General features: G+C 50.7%; 2 protein-coding genes across 2 annotated transcripts; one reads left to right on the top strand and one right to left on the bottom strand.

Annotated features, from left to right (window-relative positions):
• Positions 1-328: 328 nt before the first annotated feature.
• Positions 329-8,906, top strand: Tgoln2 (trans-golgi network protein 2). The gene is made up of 4 exons (XM_076832982.2): positions 329-412; positions 615-1,426; positions 3,171-3,254; positions 5,340-8,906. The coding sequence occupies exons 1-4, from the start codon at positions 367-369 to the stop codon at positions 5,343-5,345; spliced, it is 948 nt and encodes a 315-aa protein (XP_076689097.2). The 5' UTR covers positions 329-366; the 3' UTR covers positions 5,346-8,906.
• Positions 8,883-19,177, bottom strand: Retsat (retinol saturase). Its single transcript, XM_076832973.2, has 11 exons — positions 18,854-19,177; positions 17,190-17,372; positions 16,690-16,931; positions 15,377-15,578; positions 14,789-14,986; positions 13,824-13,943; positions 10,762-10,900; positions 10,385-10,494; positions 10,141-10,307; positions 9,891-10,050; positions 8,883-9,772 (listed from the first exon to the last, which is right to left on the bottom strand). Exons 1-11 carry the CDS (start codon positions 19,023-19,025, stop codon positions 9,633-9,635), a joined length of 1,833 nt encoding a protein of 610 aa, XP_076689088.2. The 5' UTR covers positions 19,026-19,177; the 3' UTR covers positions 8,883-9,632.
• Between the last annotated feature and the right edge of the window lie 24 nt (positions 19,178-19,201).

Below are 19,201 nucleotides of genomic sequence, written 5' to 3'. Positions count from 1 at the left end.
GGCCTGCGGTCTCGAACCCCAGACCAAGGCCATCGTCGCTCTGCTGCGGCTGCAGTGCAGCCCAGCAAAGTACTCCCAGCCCAGGTCCACCCAGCACCAGCCGCGAGGGGCAGAGAGGGACGGGAAGGGGCGGGGCCGAGGAGGCGGGGCCGCGGAGGGCTGCGGGAGGGGCGGGCCTCCTGGAAAGGACCGAGCCAAGCCAAGGAGGCGGGGCCAAGGAAGGCCGTGGGAGGGGCAGACTGCACGGAAAGGGCGGGGCCGCACGACGCAGGGAAGCACGCATAGGAAGAGGCGTGGCTACGAGTTCGGAGCTCGGCGCGCCGCTCTCGCGAGAGCAGTAGAAGACGGAAACGCAATCTGTTCAGGATGTGGTTCCTGGTTGCGTGTCTCTTGCTAAATGTCGCTGCGGCGGGTGAGACCCCTGCCCATCCCATCCTCGCCCCAAGCTCCCTACCTGTACCTCGGCCAGTGGCCGCCTGGGCTCGCTCCTCCCCTGCCCGCCCTACCCCTCTGCTCGCCGCCGCGCCTCCGGCGGCCGTCGCCGGGTCTCAGGCGGCTCTGAGCCCCTTTTCTCCCGCCTGCTGTCTCTTGGGCTTACCGGTTTTCTGTTTCAGGCCCTGTGTCGCTTGACCCACGTCCCAACGCCGAAGGTTCGGATAGGCTGACCCCGGTCCCGACCCAAGGAACTCCAGACCGGCCTTCTGCAGGAAAGGAGGGCAACAAAACCCTGGAGACCCAGCCGCCCCCTCCGAACCCGCCTTCCACCCTAGGCGGGGCCAGCGGGTCGGAACAGGGGCAGGGGCCCCCGAAAGGAAGCGCCAGCGGATCGGAACAGGGGCAGGTCTCCCAGAAAGCAGGCGCCAACGGGACGGTATCTGGACAGGAATCCCCGAAAGGAGGCCCCAGCGGGTCGGAACCGGGCCAGGGACCCCTGAAAGTAGGCGCCAACGGGTCGGAACCCGGCCAGGGGCCCCGGAAAGGAGGCTCCAGTCCCTCCTTAGATAACCAGGAGACACCCAAGACTGATAAAACCCAGGAGCCTGGAAAAGAGCATACCTCTCTGCAAACTTCCAAAACTAAAGCTGGGGAGAGAGTGACGATGGACTCGGACCTCTCTTCTCCCCAGCAGGAGGGAGAAGATGAGTCCTTAGAGCCTGCTGAAGATGCAGAGCCCAAGGAGGCTGAAGAAGGTGATACAGGACCTGAAGAGGGCTCACCAACTGGAGAGGAGAAAAAGATGTCCGGCCCTGCCTCCAGTGAGAACCGTGAAGGGACACTTTTGGATTCCATGAATAGTGACAAGAATGACCTTTATAAGGACAATCCTGGCGGTGCCAGCGCAGAGAGCAGCCACTTCTTTGCGTATTTGGTCACTGCGGCCATTCTCGTCGCAGTCCTCTATATTGCCTATCACAATAAGCGGAAGGTAAGCCAGGTGCTGCCTCAGAGAGGGGACTTTCTGGTGCAGGGCAGGTATCCATGGCGTATCTGCATATGAGTACTGGGGATTTTAAGACAAACTGCCACTCTTCCTCAGACCCTGCCAGGATTCCTTATTCTTGTTTTATAAACTATGTGACCCATTTCCCCTGAGTCTTGGCTGCATTAGGTGCCAACTTAGGACAAGATTATAACATGAGCAAATGTGAGACCTCCTCCCATGACCTTGACTTTAGATGCTTGACAGCCTCAGGGGACCCAAGTATTTGAGGAAGAGCTCTTTTCCTTTTTCCATGACTGAGACAATGTATTATTTCTAGTTTCCCTTCCTAGCCTGTCTTCCATCTATGGTGGCTGGAAGAATAGATTCAGCTACACTCTGATATCAATAGTGAAGACTCTCTTTTGCAGTGATAATCAGAAGAAATTACAAAAATTATAGATAAATATTTTTTACTTTTTCAGTAGCATTTAGTGTGAAGTGGTACCCATGTCCCTTAAAACAATCCTATTGAACCCTAAGAATTTAGAAGGTAGTTTCAATAGTTTCAGTAACCTGGTTCAAATTGGAAAATTCATTTCATGGGCTGGGGCTGTAGCTCAGCAGCAGAGCACTTGCCTAGCAAGTGCCCTGGGTTCGATCCTCAGCACCACATAAAAATAAAATAAAGGTATTCTGTCCATCTACAACTACAAAAAAAATTAAAAAGCAAAAGAAAATTCAATTCATGATGGCCATCAGGTCTATGGCATGGCATTAAAATGAGAGAAAACCATTAGTAAAAATATATACATTCCTGGGGCTAGGGCTGGGACTGGGGCTGTAGCTCAGTGGCACAGTGCTTGCCTAGCATTCATGAGGCACTGGGTTTGATCCTCAGCACCACATAAAAATAAACAAAGGCATTCTGTTCACTAACAACTACAAAAAAAAAAATTTTTTTAAATATACGTTTCTTATTCTTCATCTAAGTGTTCATAATGAGAGTGTTAGTGAAGTTAAGATTGTGATTGTTGAAGAAACAAAATGTGGGTGGAAAAGGATATTTGTAGATGAGAAATAATTACTGATAATGATTTCATAAAGAAAACAAAAAGATTTGAGTGAGATAGCACATGCCTGTAATCCCAGCCACTCAGGAGTCAGTATTTGGTCACTGCGGCAAGTTCCAGGCTGTCCTAGCAACTTGATAAGACTTTTTCTCAGAATTTAAGAAATAATAGTAACAAAGGAACAATCTTCCTAGAGCTCTCAGGGCAGGGCTTGACAGACCTTTGACTGAGTACCCTACGTTACATCCTGCAAACTCCCACAACTGGGCTCAGCACAATCTTATTCCATCTTGTCATTTATTGTTAAGCAATATAAAGAATTCTGATGTAATTAGGCTCCATCATTGTTAAACTGTTAACAGTTTTTTGTTTTGTTTTGAGGACCTAGAGATATAGCTTCTTGCTATATGCTAGGCAAACACTATCCAACTAAGCCACACTCCCACCTGATAGAGCACTTGCCTAGCATGCACTAGGCTCTGAGCTGGTTTCCATCCCAATGAACACCACCCCCACTCCCACATCTTGTAGTTTAAATGGGGCTCTTTGTGGGTATACTTCTCTTTCTGTAGTCCAGTGATTAGCAAATGTACTACCAAGTGACTGCCTCTGTTTCAGGGACTGAAATATGTTATTATAGAGCCATTTGTTAATCAGTTTTCCTCTTCTTTCCCCAGATTATTGCTTTTGCTTTGGAAGGAAAAAGATCCAAAGTAACTCGGCGGCCAAAGGCTAGTGACTACCAACGTTTGAACCTAAAGGTAAGGAATGAGGAGCCAGCTCTATGGAAAGAATATACAACCTGAGGGGGCTCAGCAATGGCGACGGCTGATTCTGAGGGTACTACTGCCATTCCCCCAACCTTTATAGACCATAGTCTAGAACCATCCATGTACTGTTTGCAAAGTCAGAGCAGGAAGAAGCCTTGCTGTCCTCCACAGCAGTTCCTTCCTTTGACATATGAAGAGAGCTAACTTGTCCAGAAACATTCACTCTAAGATAGTGGTGACATCAGGACTGAAGGCAGCTCCCTAGACTCCCAGCTTGAGCTTGGCACACTATACCAGCTCTTCACACTTTCAGCAGGTGTAAGACTCATGTTGGGATTGTGATTAAAAAGCAAAACCTATTCACTAGGTATAGGGTAGAACCTAACTTTTGATATTTCTGGGATGTTCTTAGGGGACACCAAATGCTGCTGGAGCCACACTTTGGGTGGCAAGTACTAGACTACACATCTTGAAAACAAATGAGCCCAGAAGCACATAGGCCTCCAAATCTCTGGCATAGCCCCACGTTCAGCACTGGGCTGAACTTCCTGAGAACAGTTGTCTGCCTCTGCCAGGAGAACGATCCTCCTCTATCCCATAGTATATGAGCTAACCAAGTGCTCCAGAGGCAGCCTGCCTGAGCCGGAGGCCAGTGTGCGCTCTTCCTGCCCTTTGTGTTCAGCATCATGGAGGGCACTGGCAGAGGAGGCTTGGCCCAGCTCCACAGTGTTCCCAGGGAGCACAGTTCTCTCATACTCTTTGTACCCATTACAGAATAAGCCACTTGGCTCAGAAGGTCTTTGCCAGATAGCATCTTGGGTCAGCTTCACCTTAGCTCTGGCCTACTGCTTTCCCTGATGTTTGGTATAAGAATTTTTCCTCCTTCTTGTAACTCTTCTGGTTGGAAAAAATATAGCCGGGGGGCTGGGGATGTGCCTCAAGTGGTAACATCTTTAAAATAAAGATATTGTGTCCACCTAGAACTAAAGTAAATAAAAATATATATATATAAAATCTCGGGAACCATGGCGGAGGACCTATTATCCCAGCAACTCAGGAGACTGAGGCAGGCGAATCACAAGTTTGAGGCCAACCTCAGTCACTTAGCAAGACCCTATATCAAAAATAAAAAATTTTAAAAATGGCTGGGGAGGGGCTAAGGTTATGGCTCAGTGGTAGAGTGCTCACCTAGCATGCATGAGGCACTGGGTTCTAGCCTTGGCACCACATAAAAATTTAAAAAATAAATAATAAAGATATTGTTGTCTACCTAAAACTAAAAAAATAAATATTAAAAAAAAGAAAAAGAAAAAAGCCTGGGGATATAGCTCAGTGGTAAAGCACTCCTGTGTTCCATCCCTAGTACCAGAGCAAACACATAAAAATACACACGAATAATTCAGAATACAGAAGAGTGTAAGCAGAAGCCAGGGTTTCCAGATTCCCTTCCTCGAGTGTGTGTCTTTCTAGATTTTTTTTTTAATTTTTAATATTTATTTTTCAGTTATTGGCAGACACAACATTTTTGTTTGTATGTGGTACTGAGGTTCGAACCCGGGCCACACGCATGCCAGGCGAGCGCGCTACCTCTTGAGCCACATCCCCAGCTCCTGTCTTTCTAGTTGATGTTTTATTTCAAATTGACTTTAAAACTCATCAGTGTAGCCCAGTGCAATAATGCACACCTGTAATCCCAGCAACTCAGGAGGCTGAGACAGATCACAAGTTTAAGGCCAGCCTCATCAACTTAACAAAGCCTTCAGCAACTTAATAGCTGTCGAAAAAGTTGTTTGTTTTTTTTTTTGATTAAAAATTAAGAAAGGGCTGGGGACATGGCTCAGTGAGCAAGCCCACCTGGATTCAATCCCCAATACCAAAAAAAAAAAAAAAAAAAAAGACGCATTAATGTGACTCATTTGATGTGCCCTTATCTTAATTAGTTTTTATTTGTATGGTACTGAATCAGTTTGTCCTGGTTAATTGTGAATTATTCCCTGAACTGAAGCCCCTATAAATCTTACTGATAGGATAATCCCCTTGGAAATGGTGAACATGGAATGTGTTGCTCTGTTTCAGCTCTGATTTCTGCCCGCCATGCCCTTGTCTTCCCTGCTGATTTGTTTCTGAATCAAGAGAAATGAGGAGAAAAGCACTGTGACTTGAGACGCTCCCCAGGGTGTGTCCTTCTGTGTTCCCTTCATGCTGTCATGTTCCATCATCCTTTCCTCGGAGTGTGAGTGGGGGGAGCATGTGGGAATGTGGCTGGGACCAGAGGGAAGCCTGGCCTGCAGGCTGCATTGCCACCACCCTTCGTGGGCTGTGTGGTAAAGTTGGGCCTTGGCCGTGGTACCGCCCTCTGCGCTGTTCATCTTTGCAGACTTATGAAATTCTGCAAGTGGAGGGCTTTCCTACTAAGCCTCCTTGAGGGGATGTCCCCTGGTAGAAGATGGTGAGATGCTGATGGGCAAAGGGCACATAATTCTCTTCAAAGGCTTTAGCAGCAAACCAAAACAGCAAATTAAAGAAGTGCTTCATTGCCTGCGAGTCTAACCTATCTAACATGAGCTCCCTCACATTTCTCGTACTTTATATTATTGGAGACAGTGATTGATTATATTTGGATGTACTGAGCACAAAGCTGAACTTGGGGTTTCTGGAAGTAAAGCCACTTTCCCATCATTTTTCAATAGTTATTATTGAAACAGGACGTTCTTTGATTCAGTCACACTCAATAGGAGCTTTTTGAAAAGAGCAGTCCATGCTTAATGCTCTGAAACGTAGGAGGGTTTCATCTACACTTTTTTCAAAGGACTTTTGTGGAGCAAGTTTCCCACCAACTCTGTTTTGCCTTTGTTGCCTAAAATAGACAAAATAGGTTTATATTCATAAACAAACTTCACTCTGACCATTACTTTTATCTCTTTGCTAAGATACCAAGGGCAGCTGGCACAGTTCTCCCTGCGCCCCGTGTCAGGAATCCAGTGGGTTCCCTGGGGTAGCGGAGGAGTATCCTGAATGGTGCTGCTATTTGGATTTTTATTCCAGTCCTCTCTAGTCTTGCTATGCTGTTACCAGGAGCCTGAGGAGGGTTGGATCTCTGCTCTCAGGGTCACACAAAGACCGTGTGAGGAGGGAGGTGCAGTGGGTCCTGTGCTGTGACAGGCCAGCCAGTGGCCTTCCTGATGGTGGTACCTTCCCCTGCTGCCTCAGTGTGCCAGGAGTAGAGGGTCCCTTCTGGGCAGGCAGCGAGTTTGTGAGATGAGCAGGAGCACTCTCCTGCGTGTTGCTGCTTGTGTGCAGGTCCTGTGTCACCTTGTCCAGCTTGGGGAGTCAGGCTCCTGCGTGTCCTTGAGACCCTGGTTGGGTGTGCCCTGCTGGCCCCTTTCCCTTTGCTTCCCCTCCCTCTCATGGTCGGCTTGTGCCATCTACATGAGGCTTCCTCTGAGCTTCCTTCCTCCTGCCGCTAGTCCTTGGTGACCTTCACAAACCCATGTTAGTCCCTGTCCTACTGCTGTTGGGCCACTAGATCCAGTGACTCATTCTTGGAGCTCAGTCCTGTTCTTGATGGTCGGATGCTGCTGACAGGCATGGTGACATTCCCCTTTCTTGATGTCTGACATCATCCTTTGCCATATCCTGTGCTGTTGGGGATGCGGACCTGCAGAGCCAAGTCTCTGTGAAAGTCTTTCAGAATTCACCTTTACTTCGTCTCTCCTTATCCTTGACCCAGCTGTGTGTTTGTGTGTGTGTCACTGGAGCTGGATTCCTCTCTTATCCCCACTGAGCTGCCCTCCAACTGCCCAGTGTCTTTAATCACATGAACTCCACATCACAAACTTGATTTTTCTTGCTTCTTGTCTTTTAAATTTCTAGTTGATTTCTTTCCATTTTCCTTGTTCCTCCATCCACACATCCACCCATTTCACTTCTCTGCTGATTTTTTTTTTTTCCCATGGACCTCCACAATTGGATCTGTCTATCTTAGAAAGATCAGTACTGGAAACACTCATCTCCAGGGTTCTGGCCTGGTCTGAAGTTTCTGTCTGGACCTCTTGTGGCTTAGAGGGTCAGGTTGTACATGGGTGACGAGGACTGTGCATGCTGACACCTTCCTCTCTCCACCTCTCACACAGACCAAAGCTCCCGCCTATGCCTCTGTGCCTTTATTCTTAGTGTGTCCGCATATCCCAACTTCCCATCTTTGTTATTTGGTAAGGTTTTCTCCCTTTCTAAAACCTACCAATCAAATCCCACTGCTCCTTGGTATTCTTTCAGAGTAAAAAATTCTTCTCATGCTCAAAAGGTGAAGCTATGTGGACTCCACAACAGTACTTAGATGTCCGTTTGCTGCTAACCTTCTGCTTCACAAAACTACCTTTCTTCCTGCTGTACTCTTCAAAAGCCAACATGTCAAGGTCACTGCCATCAGTAGCCAGAAAGTTGTGTGAGCCCTCATCTGTCAAAAACAGGTGTCAAGATGAAAGGAAACATTTCTGCAAGAAGTAACTGAACTACCCAAGTCCCCGGGAATATCACTGTGCTAGGCAAAAGCAACAGTGTCAAGGGCCGTCTTTCTAGATCATAGAGATCAGGGTGGAACTGAAAGAGGCAACCACACAGGGCAGGGCAGTCAGACATGGGAAAACGTGGGTTGGGTCTTAAGTTTCACCCCTTTTCAGGATGGCTGTCTTTTTGCAGATGGAATATATTGGAAGCATGTTTTCCCGAGCTGGTGTGGATGGGGATGACCTATTGAGGGGTCTCAAGCCAGGGGCTGGGGTGGAGCCACAAGAGGCCCCCTGTGGAGATGGCGGTGGGCTTCCTCTGCTGTTAGGAGGAAGGGGCTTCAGTTGTGGATAATGCTATACATTAGGGACTGGACTGTCTAGAGTCCTCAGGCATTGAAGACCCAGCTCTCTGGAAAGGCTGAGGCAACTCAGAAAGACCTGACACTTAGCTGCACATACTGACATGTTTTTCCCTGTCTTTTCAACATTTGGTGATAGAATTCTGCCTCCAAAATTCCCAATGGTGATGCTCATCTTCTTCTCTAGTCCCTGTTCCCATCACATGATGCACCAGTTGGGCACACGGGCGTGCACACACCAGCCCTGTGCTTACCCAGGCTGTTCTGAAAGCCCTTGCCAGGAAGCCTGCACTTGGCATTGCCTTGCTTAAGCAGGAATGTTGGAAAGAGATGTTGAGGCTTCACTTTGCCAGACACCCAGAGCCGAGAGTGACTCACCTCCGGGGTTCCCCAAGTCAGATGTGGATTCTAAGTATTCCAACTTGGAAACCCCTCTGTAATGGGCTTGGATCTGAGCTGCACAGTATTTCAAGCTGCCCACAGAGCCAGGCCCTCACACTCTGATAGGTGTTCATTTAATTCATAAACTAGCAGGATAAGTACATGATCAACTATTGAAATTGTTTCCCTTTGTTTGCGCAATGAATAGGTTGTCATGGTTTAGCACTGTTTTATATTTTCAGTTCTTTGTAACTTAATCACATAATTTTATTTTTTTAAAGCTTATTTGGTGTAATGATATTTTTCAGTACGTTTTAATGAGCTTCTGTAAATGCCATCTCAATGTGTCACTGAATGGAAACCAAAATAAATTTCAGATAATCAAAGCAATGAAACCATTATATTTATTAATTCTGTATTAAAGTGTACTAAAATAAGACCCTTGGTGATTCAGGTAATAAGGGAAAATGGTATCTTTCTTAACCTTTGGCTGAGCATCCCTTACTGACATCAAGAATTCTTGGATTTTACAAAGTTTTCTGAGTGCCATTGTGATCTCATGTGACAAGAAGTCAAAATGCAAAAAAAAAAAAATTGTTCCAAGTATCATTTACTCCTGGTTTGTATATAAGGTATATATGAAACATGAATGCAATTTTTGGCCTGGGGTGCAGCTCAGTGGCAGAGCATTTGCCTGGCATACACAAGGCCCTGAGTTGCATCGCCAGCACTGCAAAATTAATTGTTTAGACCTAGGTCCCATCCCTAAGGCATCTCATTGTATACAGATACCCCAATCAAAAGGGGGGAGCATGGGGGATGAACAACTTGGATATGTACCAGCAAGCTACAGGTGTCATCCCTGGGCTTTGCCCACATCCTAGTCCCAACCGACTTTCTACCGCATTACCACCTATCTGAGCCTCAAACTGTCCACATCAGCAGCCTGGCCACTTGAGGAATAAAGACATGTCCTCAGAGGTAAGGAAGAGCTCCACTGGAGAAGTGTGTTCAGAAATCAGTGCAATTAGTGCTTTCTGTGTGCAAAGAACTAACAGTGCAGTAAAGGCATTACAGGTGGGTCAGGGCAGGTGCAGGGGCCACTCGTTGTCCCTAAGGAACTACATCATCTTCTTCTGGGCCCGCACTCTTGAGCCGAGATCCTTGAGGTCTGAGTATAGGTTCCGCTTCAGGATGGCACTGCTGCACAGCAGTGCCCCTTGCAGGGCCCCCATCAACCCGCAGGTGAAGATATCCTGGCCTAGGAGGCAAGAGCACAGACTGGGTGTCCACCACGTGAGGAGAGGGAGGGCCAGGCTCTCGTCTTTGGGTGCCAGGGAGGCCCAAGGTCACGGATCCTGGCAGAATGGGCAGTGTACCTGTCAGGTAGAGGTTGGGGATGGGGCTCTGGGCCCTGATGGTAGCCATCACGTAAGGATGCAGGCGGTCCAGGTCATGGTCGGCCCCATAGGTGGCTCCTCGGGTAGCAGCCAGGAAGAACTGATTGGTCAGTGGGGACCCTCCCACGGCGCTCTCCACCTAAGGCAGGAGGGAGGGCTTGAGTGGGAACCCCTACAACCTGAGCTCTACCTCCTGTACGCGGGGTCCCCACCTGCATGCTCACCCTACCTTCCCCTCCAGCTGTGGGAATAGTCTGAGGATCATGGATATGGAGGCTTCAACAAAGGAGCTTTTGAGGGTCTCATAATCATGGCTTCGCTTCCCTTGCGGCTCCTCCTGCCACTCCTCAAACCACTCGTAGGCGGTGGGTATCAGCACAGTCAGCGTGGATCGGTCTAGGGACGCAGGGCGGGGTTACTGCTGTGCAGTCCCACCCACCACTGACCCAGGCAGCTTCACAATATGGACCTACCTGGGAAGCGGCCTGACCAGGTCGGGTCCTTGCTTGAAGGGGAAGCAACAAAGTAGAGGGGTATGTGTTCCACAGCCTTCTCCCTGGTCATGGAGATGTAGCGCTCCATCCTGTGGGGAGAGGAGTGTGGCTGCAATGCCAGGCCTCGCCTCAAAGCCTCCACTCGTCCTCAGGACCTCCTTGGAGATGAGGCTAGGCACATTGCCATGTGAACCTTCCAGGAGCACGCTGGAATGGCCTACTGACTGCTCATCCTAGTGTCCAGGCAGGAAGCCCCAATGGGTTGACAGCCCAGCCAACACCTGTTCCCCCACTGCACACAGGGTCCCCATGGGTTGACGGCCCAGCTGACCCTATGCCCACATGGACATGCTTACGCCTTATCCATGTTGATGTCGAAATAAACATAGTAGTTGGTGGACTGCAGACCCAACTCCTCCTTGGTCCCGCGCAGGCAGATGAAGACAGAGAACATGCTCAGGCCTGGCCGCACCATCTGCAGCTGTTGCTGCACACCTGCCGGACAGAGCAGGTGGAACTGTGGACAGACACAGGCACTCCCCGCTCCAGACATCTGCAGCCCATTCCTCAGCTGCCAGCGAGGAGAGGGTCCAGGCCTTTCTGCCTGCTCACCTGCCCCTGCCTGTGTCCCACACGGCCTCAGGCTCCAGCTCTGCCCAGTTGAGCCCAGCCCTTGGCTGCCACTGGTTTGCAGCACCTGCAGGACAGTGGATCTGACTGCTCCATCACCCCTTCAGTCTAAGTGAGGAGGAGATGACAACTTACAAAGACTACACAAACAGTAGTTTGTCACAGCCTTACTGTCAGTATGTAACACAGCAATCTAATGAAAACAGTGGTAGTCCCCATGTGCTCTGTCACTAGGCCTCGAGATGACAGGCCGTGCATGTGATTGGAAGTCAAACAGCATTAGCTCAGCATTCAACTGCAAGGCACCCCAGACCTAAGCCACTGGGCTTCCCCTCTCAACAGATGATCCCAGACCAGTTTTAAGAAAATATACCCACAATTCTTATCCAATACCTTCAGACCCGTCTCCAGTAGCTGTGTGAGAGCTCAACCACTGCTGCTCTGCCTCCTCCATGAACAAGGATTGGCTGATGCCCTAACATGTACTGGGCCCTGCGGAGCCAGCCCTGGCACACAGCAGTGACAGGAGGCCCATTTGCTGGGAAGAGGCTTTCCTGGAGGAACCATGTGCTGAGGACGGGGACACAGAGTGAGGCGCTATTGACAGCCATGGCAGAACACCCAGTTCTGGGGGCGCATAGGAGACATAGAACGTGGGCTTCCACAGCTGCAGTCACCTAGGTCCTATATCCAGGTTGGGTATAGGCAGGCATGGAGGAGAGCCCCTGTCTCCAGAGACCCCTCAGAATAGCCTCTCTCCCCAGCTGGAAGGAAGAGGCTGAGGAGCCAGACCCTTCCCTCTGGACCACTCCAGTGTCTCCTGGCCTCTGTAGGTGGAAGAAAGGCCTCCCATCTCTGAAGGATCCGCTGCCAGGTCCAGCAATTCCACTCCTGGTCTAGCTGGCCCCGCCTACCCCAGAGGCCACCAGATATCTGGCTCCCATCTGAAAGGCAAAAAATCCCCACCCCAAAGAGCTGGGAAGAAGGAGCACCACCCAGCTCCTAGAGCAGGCAACTGGGTTCATTTGGGGCAGTCTCTGACCCTGCACCCAAGAGGCCGAGTGCCCAAGCCAGCTGGTGTGCCCTGGACTGTTCAGGGCTAGGATACGTGCCGGGCAAGACCTGCTATGGGGCTGGCGGCCTGGAGAGGAGCAGGGGGACCTGGGGCCTGTCAGGGCAGAGTCCTAAAAGAGGAGGAGGCAAGGCCAGTCTGTAGAACCAGGCCAGGCCCCGCTGCCCTGCCCTGGGCAGTCCCTATCATGCCCCACTCAATTCATCCTGAGACACAACTGTCAGCAGATACCAGCTTGGTGACACCCATCTGTTGTGGGTGGCGGTTTTTAGGACCCAAGGGTGCTCAGCCACATCCCTGGCACTTTTTTTTTTTTTTTTTTTTTTTGAGACAGGGTCACACTAGGTTGCTTAGGGCCTTGCTAAATTGCTGAGGCTGGCTTTCACCTGCTATCCTCCTGCCTCAGCCTACAGAGCCACTGGGTTCACATGCCCAGCTACTGTGGTTTTGATAAGTATCCCCTAAGGCTTGGTCACGAGTCTGTGGTGCTACTGGGAGGTGGCTCAGCCTTGAGGAGGTGGGCCCAGGGGGAGGGAGTTAGGTCACTGGGTGTCTTTGAAGCATACATGGGACTCCAGCCCCTTTCCCACTGTTTTTGTTTTTCTGGTACTAAGGATTGAACCCAGCCAGGAGTGTTTAATCACTGGGATATATCCACAGCCCCCCTTTTTTATATTATTATTATTTTAGATGTTGACAGACTTTATTTTATTCATTTTATTTTAGTGGTGCTGAGAATCGAACCCAGTGCCTCACACATGCTAGGCAAGCTCTCTGCCACTGAGCCACAGCCCCAGCCCTTCCACAGCCCTTTTTATATTTTGTTTTGAGACAGGGTCACTTAGGGCCTTGCTAAATTGCTGAGGCTGGCCTCAAACTTCCCATCCTCCTGCCTCACCTCCCAAGTTGCTAGGATTGCAGGTGTGCACCACCATGCCAGGCCTTCTCTCTCTCTCTGGTTCCTGGCAGCCATGAGGTGGACAGGTCTCCCCTCTACACACCCCACAGTGTGACATCCTGTGCCACCACAGGCCTAAAACAACTGGGCCAACTGACACAGACTGAAGCCTTGGAAACCATGAGGCAAAGCAGATCCTTTTCTCTTTTTAAATTGATCACCTCAGGTATTTTATCACAGTGACAGAAAGCTGCACGCCACTTTAACTCTTAGAAACAGTACAGCTATCACCCCCGCTGCCTACCCAGGAAACCCAGGACCACACTGTTCTGCCAAACCACTGCTCAGCCTCCCTAGCACAACCCTAGAGTGGACAGCCCCCTCCCCACCACCATGAACTCCATCCCAGCCAGTCAGGGCCGCTCTGTCCTTCCCACCTCTTGCCCCTGCCAGAGAGGGGCCTTTGTCATCCCTCCTGAGTGACTTGTCCCCTCTGGCCAGCAACCTCCATTCCCTATGTCACACCAAGCTGCAAGTCACATGCTGTCCTGACGTGACTTCTCATCTCAGTACTCCACACATCCCATCCCTGCAGGGAGTGCCCAGAGCTTGGCTCTTTGAGACCAGGCTCCTCACGGCTCTGGCACTCGGCTGGGCAGCAGAGGGAGGGGGTCAGTCCCCTGTCAGGGCCTCCACCTCCTCAGCCACAAACATGGGGATGATGCTACAGCTCAGAGTTCTTACCTGCTGAGACAGAGAGGGGGGTCACCAGGCTGAGCATGTCCAGGCCAGAGCCTGGAGCAGCAGAGCAGCCGTACCTGACAGACAGCGGGCGCTCTCCGGCAGTAGGTGCTCATAGGTGTTGAACAGGCCTGCGTTGGAGACCACAGTGGGGCAGTAGATGTCCACCAGCTCTTGTCCCTTCTTCACACGCACACCTGCAGCACAGGAGCTTGGCTGAAGCTCTGTGAGCTCCAGGAGGAGACCTCGACAGGTCTGGCCTACACTCCATCTCCTCAGACCTGGGAGTCCAGCCTGCTGAGGGCCAGGCAGGGAGGTGACCACAAGCATTCCACCTCTGCCACAGTCGCTTCTATGCTGACCCGCCTGGCTCCCTCCACACGGCAGATTAGCTTTCCTGAGGCCAGGCCCCTTCACTGCTGCTGGAGGCAAGTGCCCTAAATACTCCCCACTGACACCTCCTCTGAGCCTTGTGATCTGGTCCCTCCGTGTCCAGCCCCATCTCTGCCTCTCACTTGGCTACTATGTAGAACTAGGCCCACAGCCAACACCCTGACACCCGCGGCTCAGCAGCCCACCATCAGTCACCCAGCAGGTTCTGAAGATGTGAAGACAGACAACTGCTGTCCTGGCTACTGGACAGCAAGTTTGAGCCTACTAAAGGCAACACTGTGAGATCTCGACTCAAAAAAAAAAAAAAAAACCATAAAGAAGATACAGCCTTGGGCTAAGGACATAGCTCAGAGTAGAGCACTTGCATAGCAGGTGCAAAGCCCTGGGCTCAGTCCCCAGTACCACCAAGAGAAAACGACAGCCCCTACAATCAAGAAGGTGATCACAGAACACTGGATAAATATTTTTATCTATCAAATAAATAATTCAGAATGGCTCTTTGGAGCCCACGTGGCCCTTTCCATGCCAGACTCATCACTCTGCTACCCGCCACGCTCTGCAGCACACCTGGCCCCTCAGCCTGCAGAAGGTGGGTTCCTCTGTGCCTTCTGCCCTCGGGGACCCCGGAGCCCACAGCAACAGCTCTCACCACAGGCTTTCCCAGCTGAGTCCAACAACACAGTCTGCACAGTGGCCTTTGTGAGGACAGCGCCCCCGGCTTGCTTAATCACAGGGATGATATGAAAGGTGATTTCACTGGAACCCCCTCGGGGATAAAAGGCCCCCTGTAGGTAGTGGTTGACCAGCAGAGCATGCATGGAAAAGGTGGTACGGCTGGGGGTCACACCTGCAGGAAGAGGGGAGGAGGGTTATGAACAGGTACCAGGACCACTCAGAAAGGAGCAACACACCACCAGAGTCCATCACAGGACCCAAGGCTCCTAGGGGCTAGGGCCACCGCAGGAGCCATCTCCATCCCACCAGGAGCCTTACAACCTAGGGGCCAGTAAGAAGGTACTGCCTGCAAACTAGCATGTCACCAACACCAGGAGCCTGGTGTTGGCTAACAGAAAAATCACCCAGGGAATGGTTGAAGGGGACTTGCACAGCGGCACAAGCTGCAGAGGGCCAGGCCATTCTGATCCATTTGTCAGCCAGGCAGGTTCAGAAAGAAGACAGAGACCAGAAGGCAGGAGCCTCTTGTCCAGGAACAGCACAGTCTGCAGCCAGCACGCACCATAGGTGGGGAAAATGTAGCTGAGCACGGCCTGGAGCTCAGGGGAGGCCCCCAGCTGCTGCAGGACCTCAGCCAGGCTCTGGGTGGACGCATGCAGGAATGGAGAGAACCAAGTCAGCAGCCCACACTTGCTGAGGAGCTGAGCCACGCGCAGTGGGAGGAACTTCAGCAAGATGGCGTGAATGGCTCCATCGGCTACCACCTGGGAAAGAAGACAAGTGTGGGAACAGGCCTAGCTCTGGGACAGCTGACACACCGTCCCTTCCAATAGCTTGCACCAGCTGAGGGCCAGCAACACTTACCCTTCGTTGAACATTGCTGAATTTGGACTTTAGTTTTAATTTACTTTAAAAATATTTATTTTTGGTAGCAGGAATTGAACACAGGGACACTAAACTACTGAACCATATCCTCAGCCCTATTTTATATTTTACTTAGAGTCAGGGTCTCACTGAGTTGCTTAGCACCTCACTTTTGCTGAGGCTGGCTTTGAACTAGTGATCCTCCTGCCTCGGTGGTCTCCCTAGCCACTGGGATTACAGGCATGTACTATCATGCCCTGCTTCAAGTCTTTAATTTTATTTGTTTTTTATGTGTTTGCAGTGCTAAGGATTGAACCCAGAGATGCTCTATCACTGAGCTACACCCCAGGGCTTTTCCATTTTGAGACAAGATCTCAATGAGGCACATGCCTGTAATCACTGCAATTCTAGAGGTTTAGGCCAGAGGACTGCAAGTTTGAGGCCAGCCTGGTAAACTTAGCAAGACCCGGACTCAAAATAAAAAATAAAAAGGGCTGGGGATGTAGCTCAGTAGTAGGGTAACTCTGCCCATATTTATGTATGTATAAATAAATATATATATAAATAAACAAATGACAGGTCTTGCTAAGTTGCCCAGGCTGATCTTGAACAGGGGATCCTCCTGTCTCTGTCCCCCAGCACCATAGCTGGGGTTATAAGTATGCACCACTGCATCCAGCCTGAATTGGGTGGGGGGACTCTGTACTCTAAATATTCCCTTCCTGCACACTCAGATGAGGCTTTTCTGCTTATAAATTTCCCAGTCAAATTCCTTTTCAGAAATCCCATCTGGTCTTAGAAGAAATAAAAAGGAGTAGAGATCTATCACCCGCAAGGCAGCATAGCCAGGAGAGCAAAGTGCCCTCCAGAGGCCAGAGTGGGAGTGGCATCCACAAGCTCTCCTCCTGGCCTTTGGGGCCACCCACTCCAGCCACTCCCCTGCTCAGGTACTCCACTAATGAGGAAAATCAGTCTTGGGAATGAACTGGGTTCTGAGCAAGTCCAAGTTACCTTCACCAGCTTTATGTACTTGTCGATGACATCTTTTTCCTGGGGAAACTTCTCCTTGAGGCCTTCAATGTATGCTTTCTTCCCGCTGTACATGGGGAACTCCTTTCGGCCACTGGGCATGTCTAGTATCACTGTGTCAAAAGGCGAGGACAGAGAAGCCCAGTCCAGCTGCCCTTCAGTAATCTGGTCCAAGATAAAGCGGCCAAAGGTGCCCTCCTCCATGTGCCCAATATAATGGATCCCTGTTGGGAGGTGGAAAGACAAGGTGGCTCAGGGATAATGGGACTAAGGCTTGGGAAGGGGATGAGAAAGTGAAGGGGAAAAGGTGGACCAGAACCACTGCTCCTCCTTCCTGCAGAGAGGTGGCAGAGCAGACCCACCACATCAGACGGTATGGCTGAAGACAAGGAAAGTGGTGCTCAGAAAGAAGATGGCACCTGCAGGACAGAGAAATGTGTCCCCCAAGCACTGATCCCAGCCCTGTTCCACACAAGCCTCACCTGTGTCAAACTCAAGGCCATTTTTGCCAAAGGTATGACAACAGCCCCCTGCCTTGGTGTGCTGCTCCAAGACCAGGACTCGCTTGCCAGCTTTCGCCAGAATCGCAGCTGCAGCCAGGCCCCCAATGCCACTGCCAATCACCACCACATCCAGGTTCTCTGGCACTTGACTTGCTGAGAAAACTGCAGCAGAAGGGAGGAGGAAGAGGGTGGGCTTCTCAGGTAGGGGCAGGAAAATGGCAAAGACAGAGAAACCAAAGAAGACTCCTCTAGCCTGTACTGCAAGAAAACTTAGAGCGATTTAATATGTTGCTGTTGACTAAGGTTTCTAAATTCACCTAGGAATACTCATAACCAGCCAGCGATTTGCATTGTCTGAATTAATTTAACCACAACCACTACATACCTGTGGATTTTTACAACTTTGAAAGAAAATAGAAATCAGTTAACTAAAGAAACAAAAAGAGAAAGAGGATAACAGGTGAATACACCTCAGTGTAGACACTTCTGAGGAAGCAAGAGCCAGGAAAGAAAGAAAATGGAGTGGGGGATGGGGAGAATGCTAGAGGGCAGGCTGGCAGCTCCAGGAACCAGCCATTCACAAGCTGGGTTTCTTCGGATGATGTAGGGTCTGCAAATGCCACCAGAGCAGCTGGCGTGCATGTGGTTCTTCCAGCTCCTGATTCAGAAGCTCAGCAGGACACAGCTGCCCAGAGCCTACTGCTCTGAGAAATCACAGCACCACCCCCTACACTGGGAAGGAGAGGGGAACACCTTAAGAGGAACAATTTGTGCTAATGGGCACTTGCATATACATCTAACCTAAAAATCGTGCCTAGTGCCAGGCACAGCAATGCACAACTGTAATCACAGCTAATCAAGAGGTTGAAGCAGAAGGATCACAAGTTCCAGGCCATATAAAGTACAAAGGGCTGGGTATGTAGCTCAGTAGTAGAGCAGTTGCCTAGCATGTAAAGCCTAAATTCAATCCTACAACCCTCCCACACACACGCACATACACACACACACAAAAGAAAGAAAGACAAAAAGTATTGTCTGACTAGCAAGTTTGGTCACAGAGGGGAAAAAAAATCTATAAGCAAGAGCACCGCTGGAGATCAAACAATATTTTGAGGGTTTTTTGTTCGTTTTGTTTTTTGCTTATTTTTTCCATGGAAACTCTCTCTAACCTTGCAGGTATTCCCCACTTGAGTTTCACATCGAATGCAGGTGCTGGTGGACTAGAGCAGTGGGCTCAAGGCTTAGAAACCCTGTTGAGCCTCTCCCCAAGTTCAGAATCCAGACTCAGTTCTATAAGCTGGGCCATGCCTACCCCGTCCAATTCCTTGTCCTGCAAAAGCCATTTCCTCTTGCAATGGGGAGAGTTTTCTGTGCGAGCCCGCACAGGTAAAGCTAGGGTCAGAGAGCCAAATCGGGGAAAGGATGCAAGGCATCGCCGGCCATGACAAGCCCTAGGCAGTGCCAAGATAAGGACAAGCCCTCGGGCAGCAGCTTCCGGGCTTGCAAGGGCAAAGTCATCACCGCGCACCCACGAAAACGGGCCCCACTCCAAGGAAGCCTCCCGGTACTTGATCACGGGGAAACTGAGGCCAGCCCAGGTCGCGAGGCCGCCGAGCGCAGCGCGGACCCCTGGTCCGGCTGACCTTGCTTAAGGACCCTTTTCCTGGCCTCCTTGTCGGTCACCAGGGGCGCGGGCGGCCGCTTGACGTCCTGCGAGAAGGGGTTCGGGGAGCGCCCGGCGAACAGCCCCAAGTAGACACGGCGGATGCCCGCGAGCAGCAGCAGCACCAACAGCAGCACCAGGGAGAGCCACATCCCGACAGCTCACATAAGTCTTGGCGGAAACAACGCGCACAGCTTTTAGGGCCCGTCGCGCCGCACTCGGGTCCCGGGACTGAGGCGGCTCTGACCACGCCCACGCGAAGCTGGCTCCCAGCGCGGGTTGGACTTCCGGCCCCCGGTACTGGCCTGGCCGCGCGCCGAGCTCGCCG

The sequence above is a fragment of the Callospermophilus lateralis genome, chromosome 14, assembly GCF_048772815.1.
Source record: "Callospermophilus lateralis isolate mCalLat2 chromosome 14, mCalLat2.hap1, whole genome shotgun sequence".
Lineage (NCBI taxonomy): Eukaryota > Metazoa > Chordata > Mammalia > Rodentia > Sciuridae > Callospermophilus > Callospermophilus lateralis.
The sequence above is the reverse complement of the archived record's forward strand: the minus strand, read 5'-3'. Positions and strand labels throughout refer to the sequence as shown.

Coding starts and splice junctions, on each gene's coding strand:
- Tgoln2 (XM_076832982.2), top strand. CDS start 367: ATGTGGTTCCTGGTTGCGTGTCTCTTGCTAAATGTCGCTGCGGCGG. Junction 413..614: donor GCTAAATGTCGCTGCGGCGG/GTGAGACCCCTG, acceptor TTTCTGTTTCAG/GCCCTGTGTCGCTTGACCCA. Junction 1,427..3,170: donor CCTATCACAATAAGCGGAAG/GTAAGCCAGGTG, acceptor TTCTTTCCCCAG/ATTATTGCTTTTGCTTTGGA.
- Retsat (XM_076832973.2), bottom strand. CDS start 19,025: ATGTGGCTCTCCCTGGTGCTGCTGTTGGTGCTGCTGCTGCTCGCGGGC. Junction 14,987..15,376: donor CTACATTTTCCCCACCTATG/GTGCGTGCTGGC, acceptor CTCTTCCTGCAG/GTGTGACCCCCAGCCGTACC. Junction 10,495..10,761: donor GACATCAACATGGATAAGGC/GTAAGCATGTCC, acceptor CTCTCCCCACAG/GATGGAGCGCTACATCTCCA.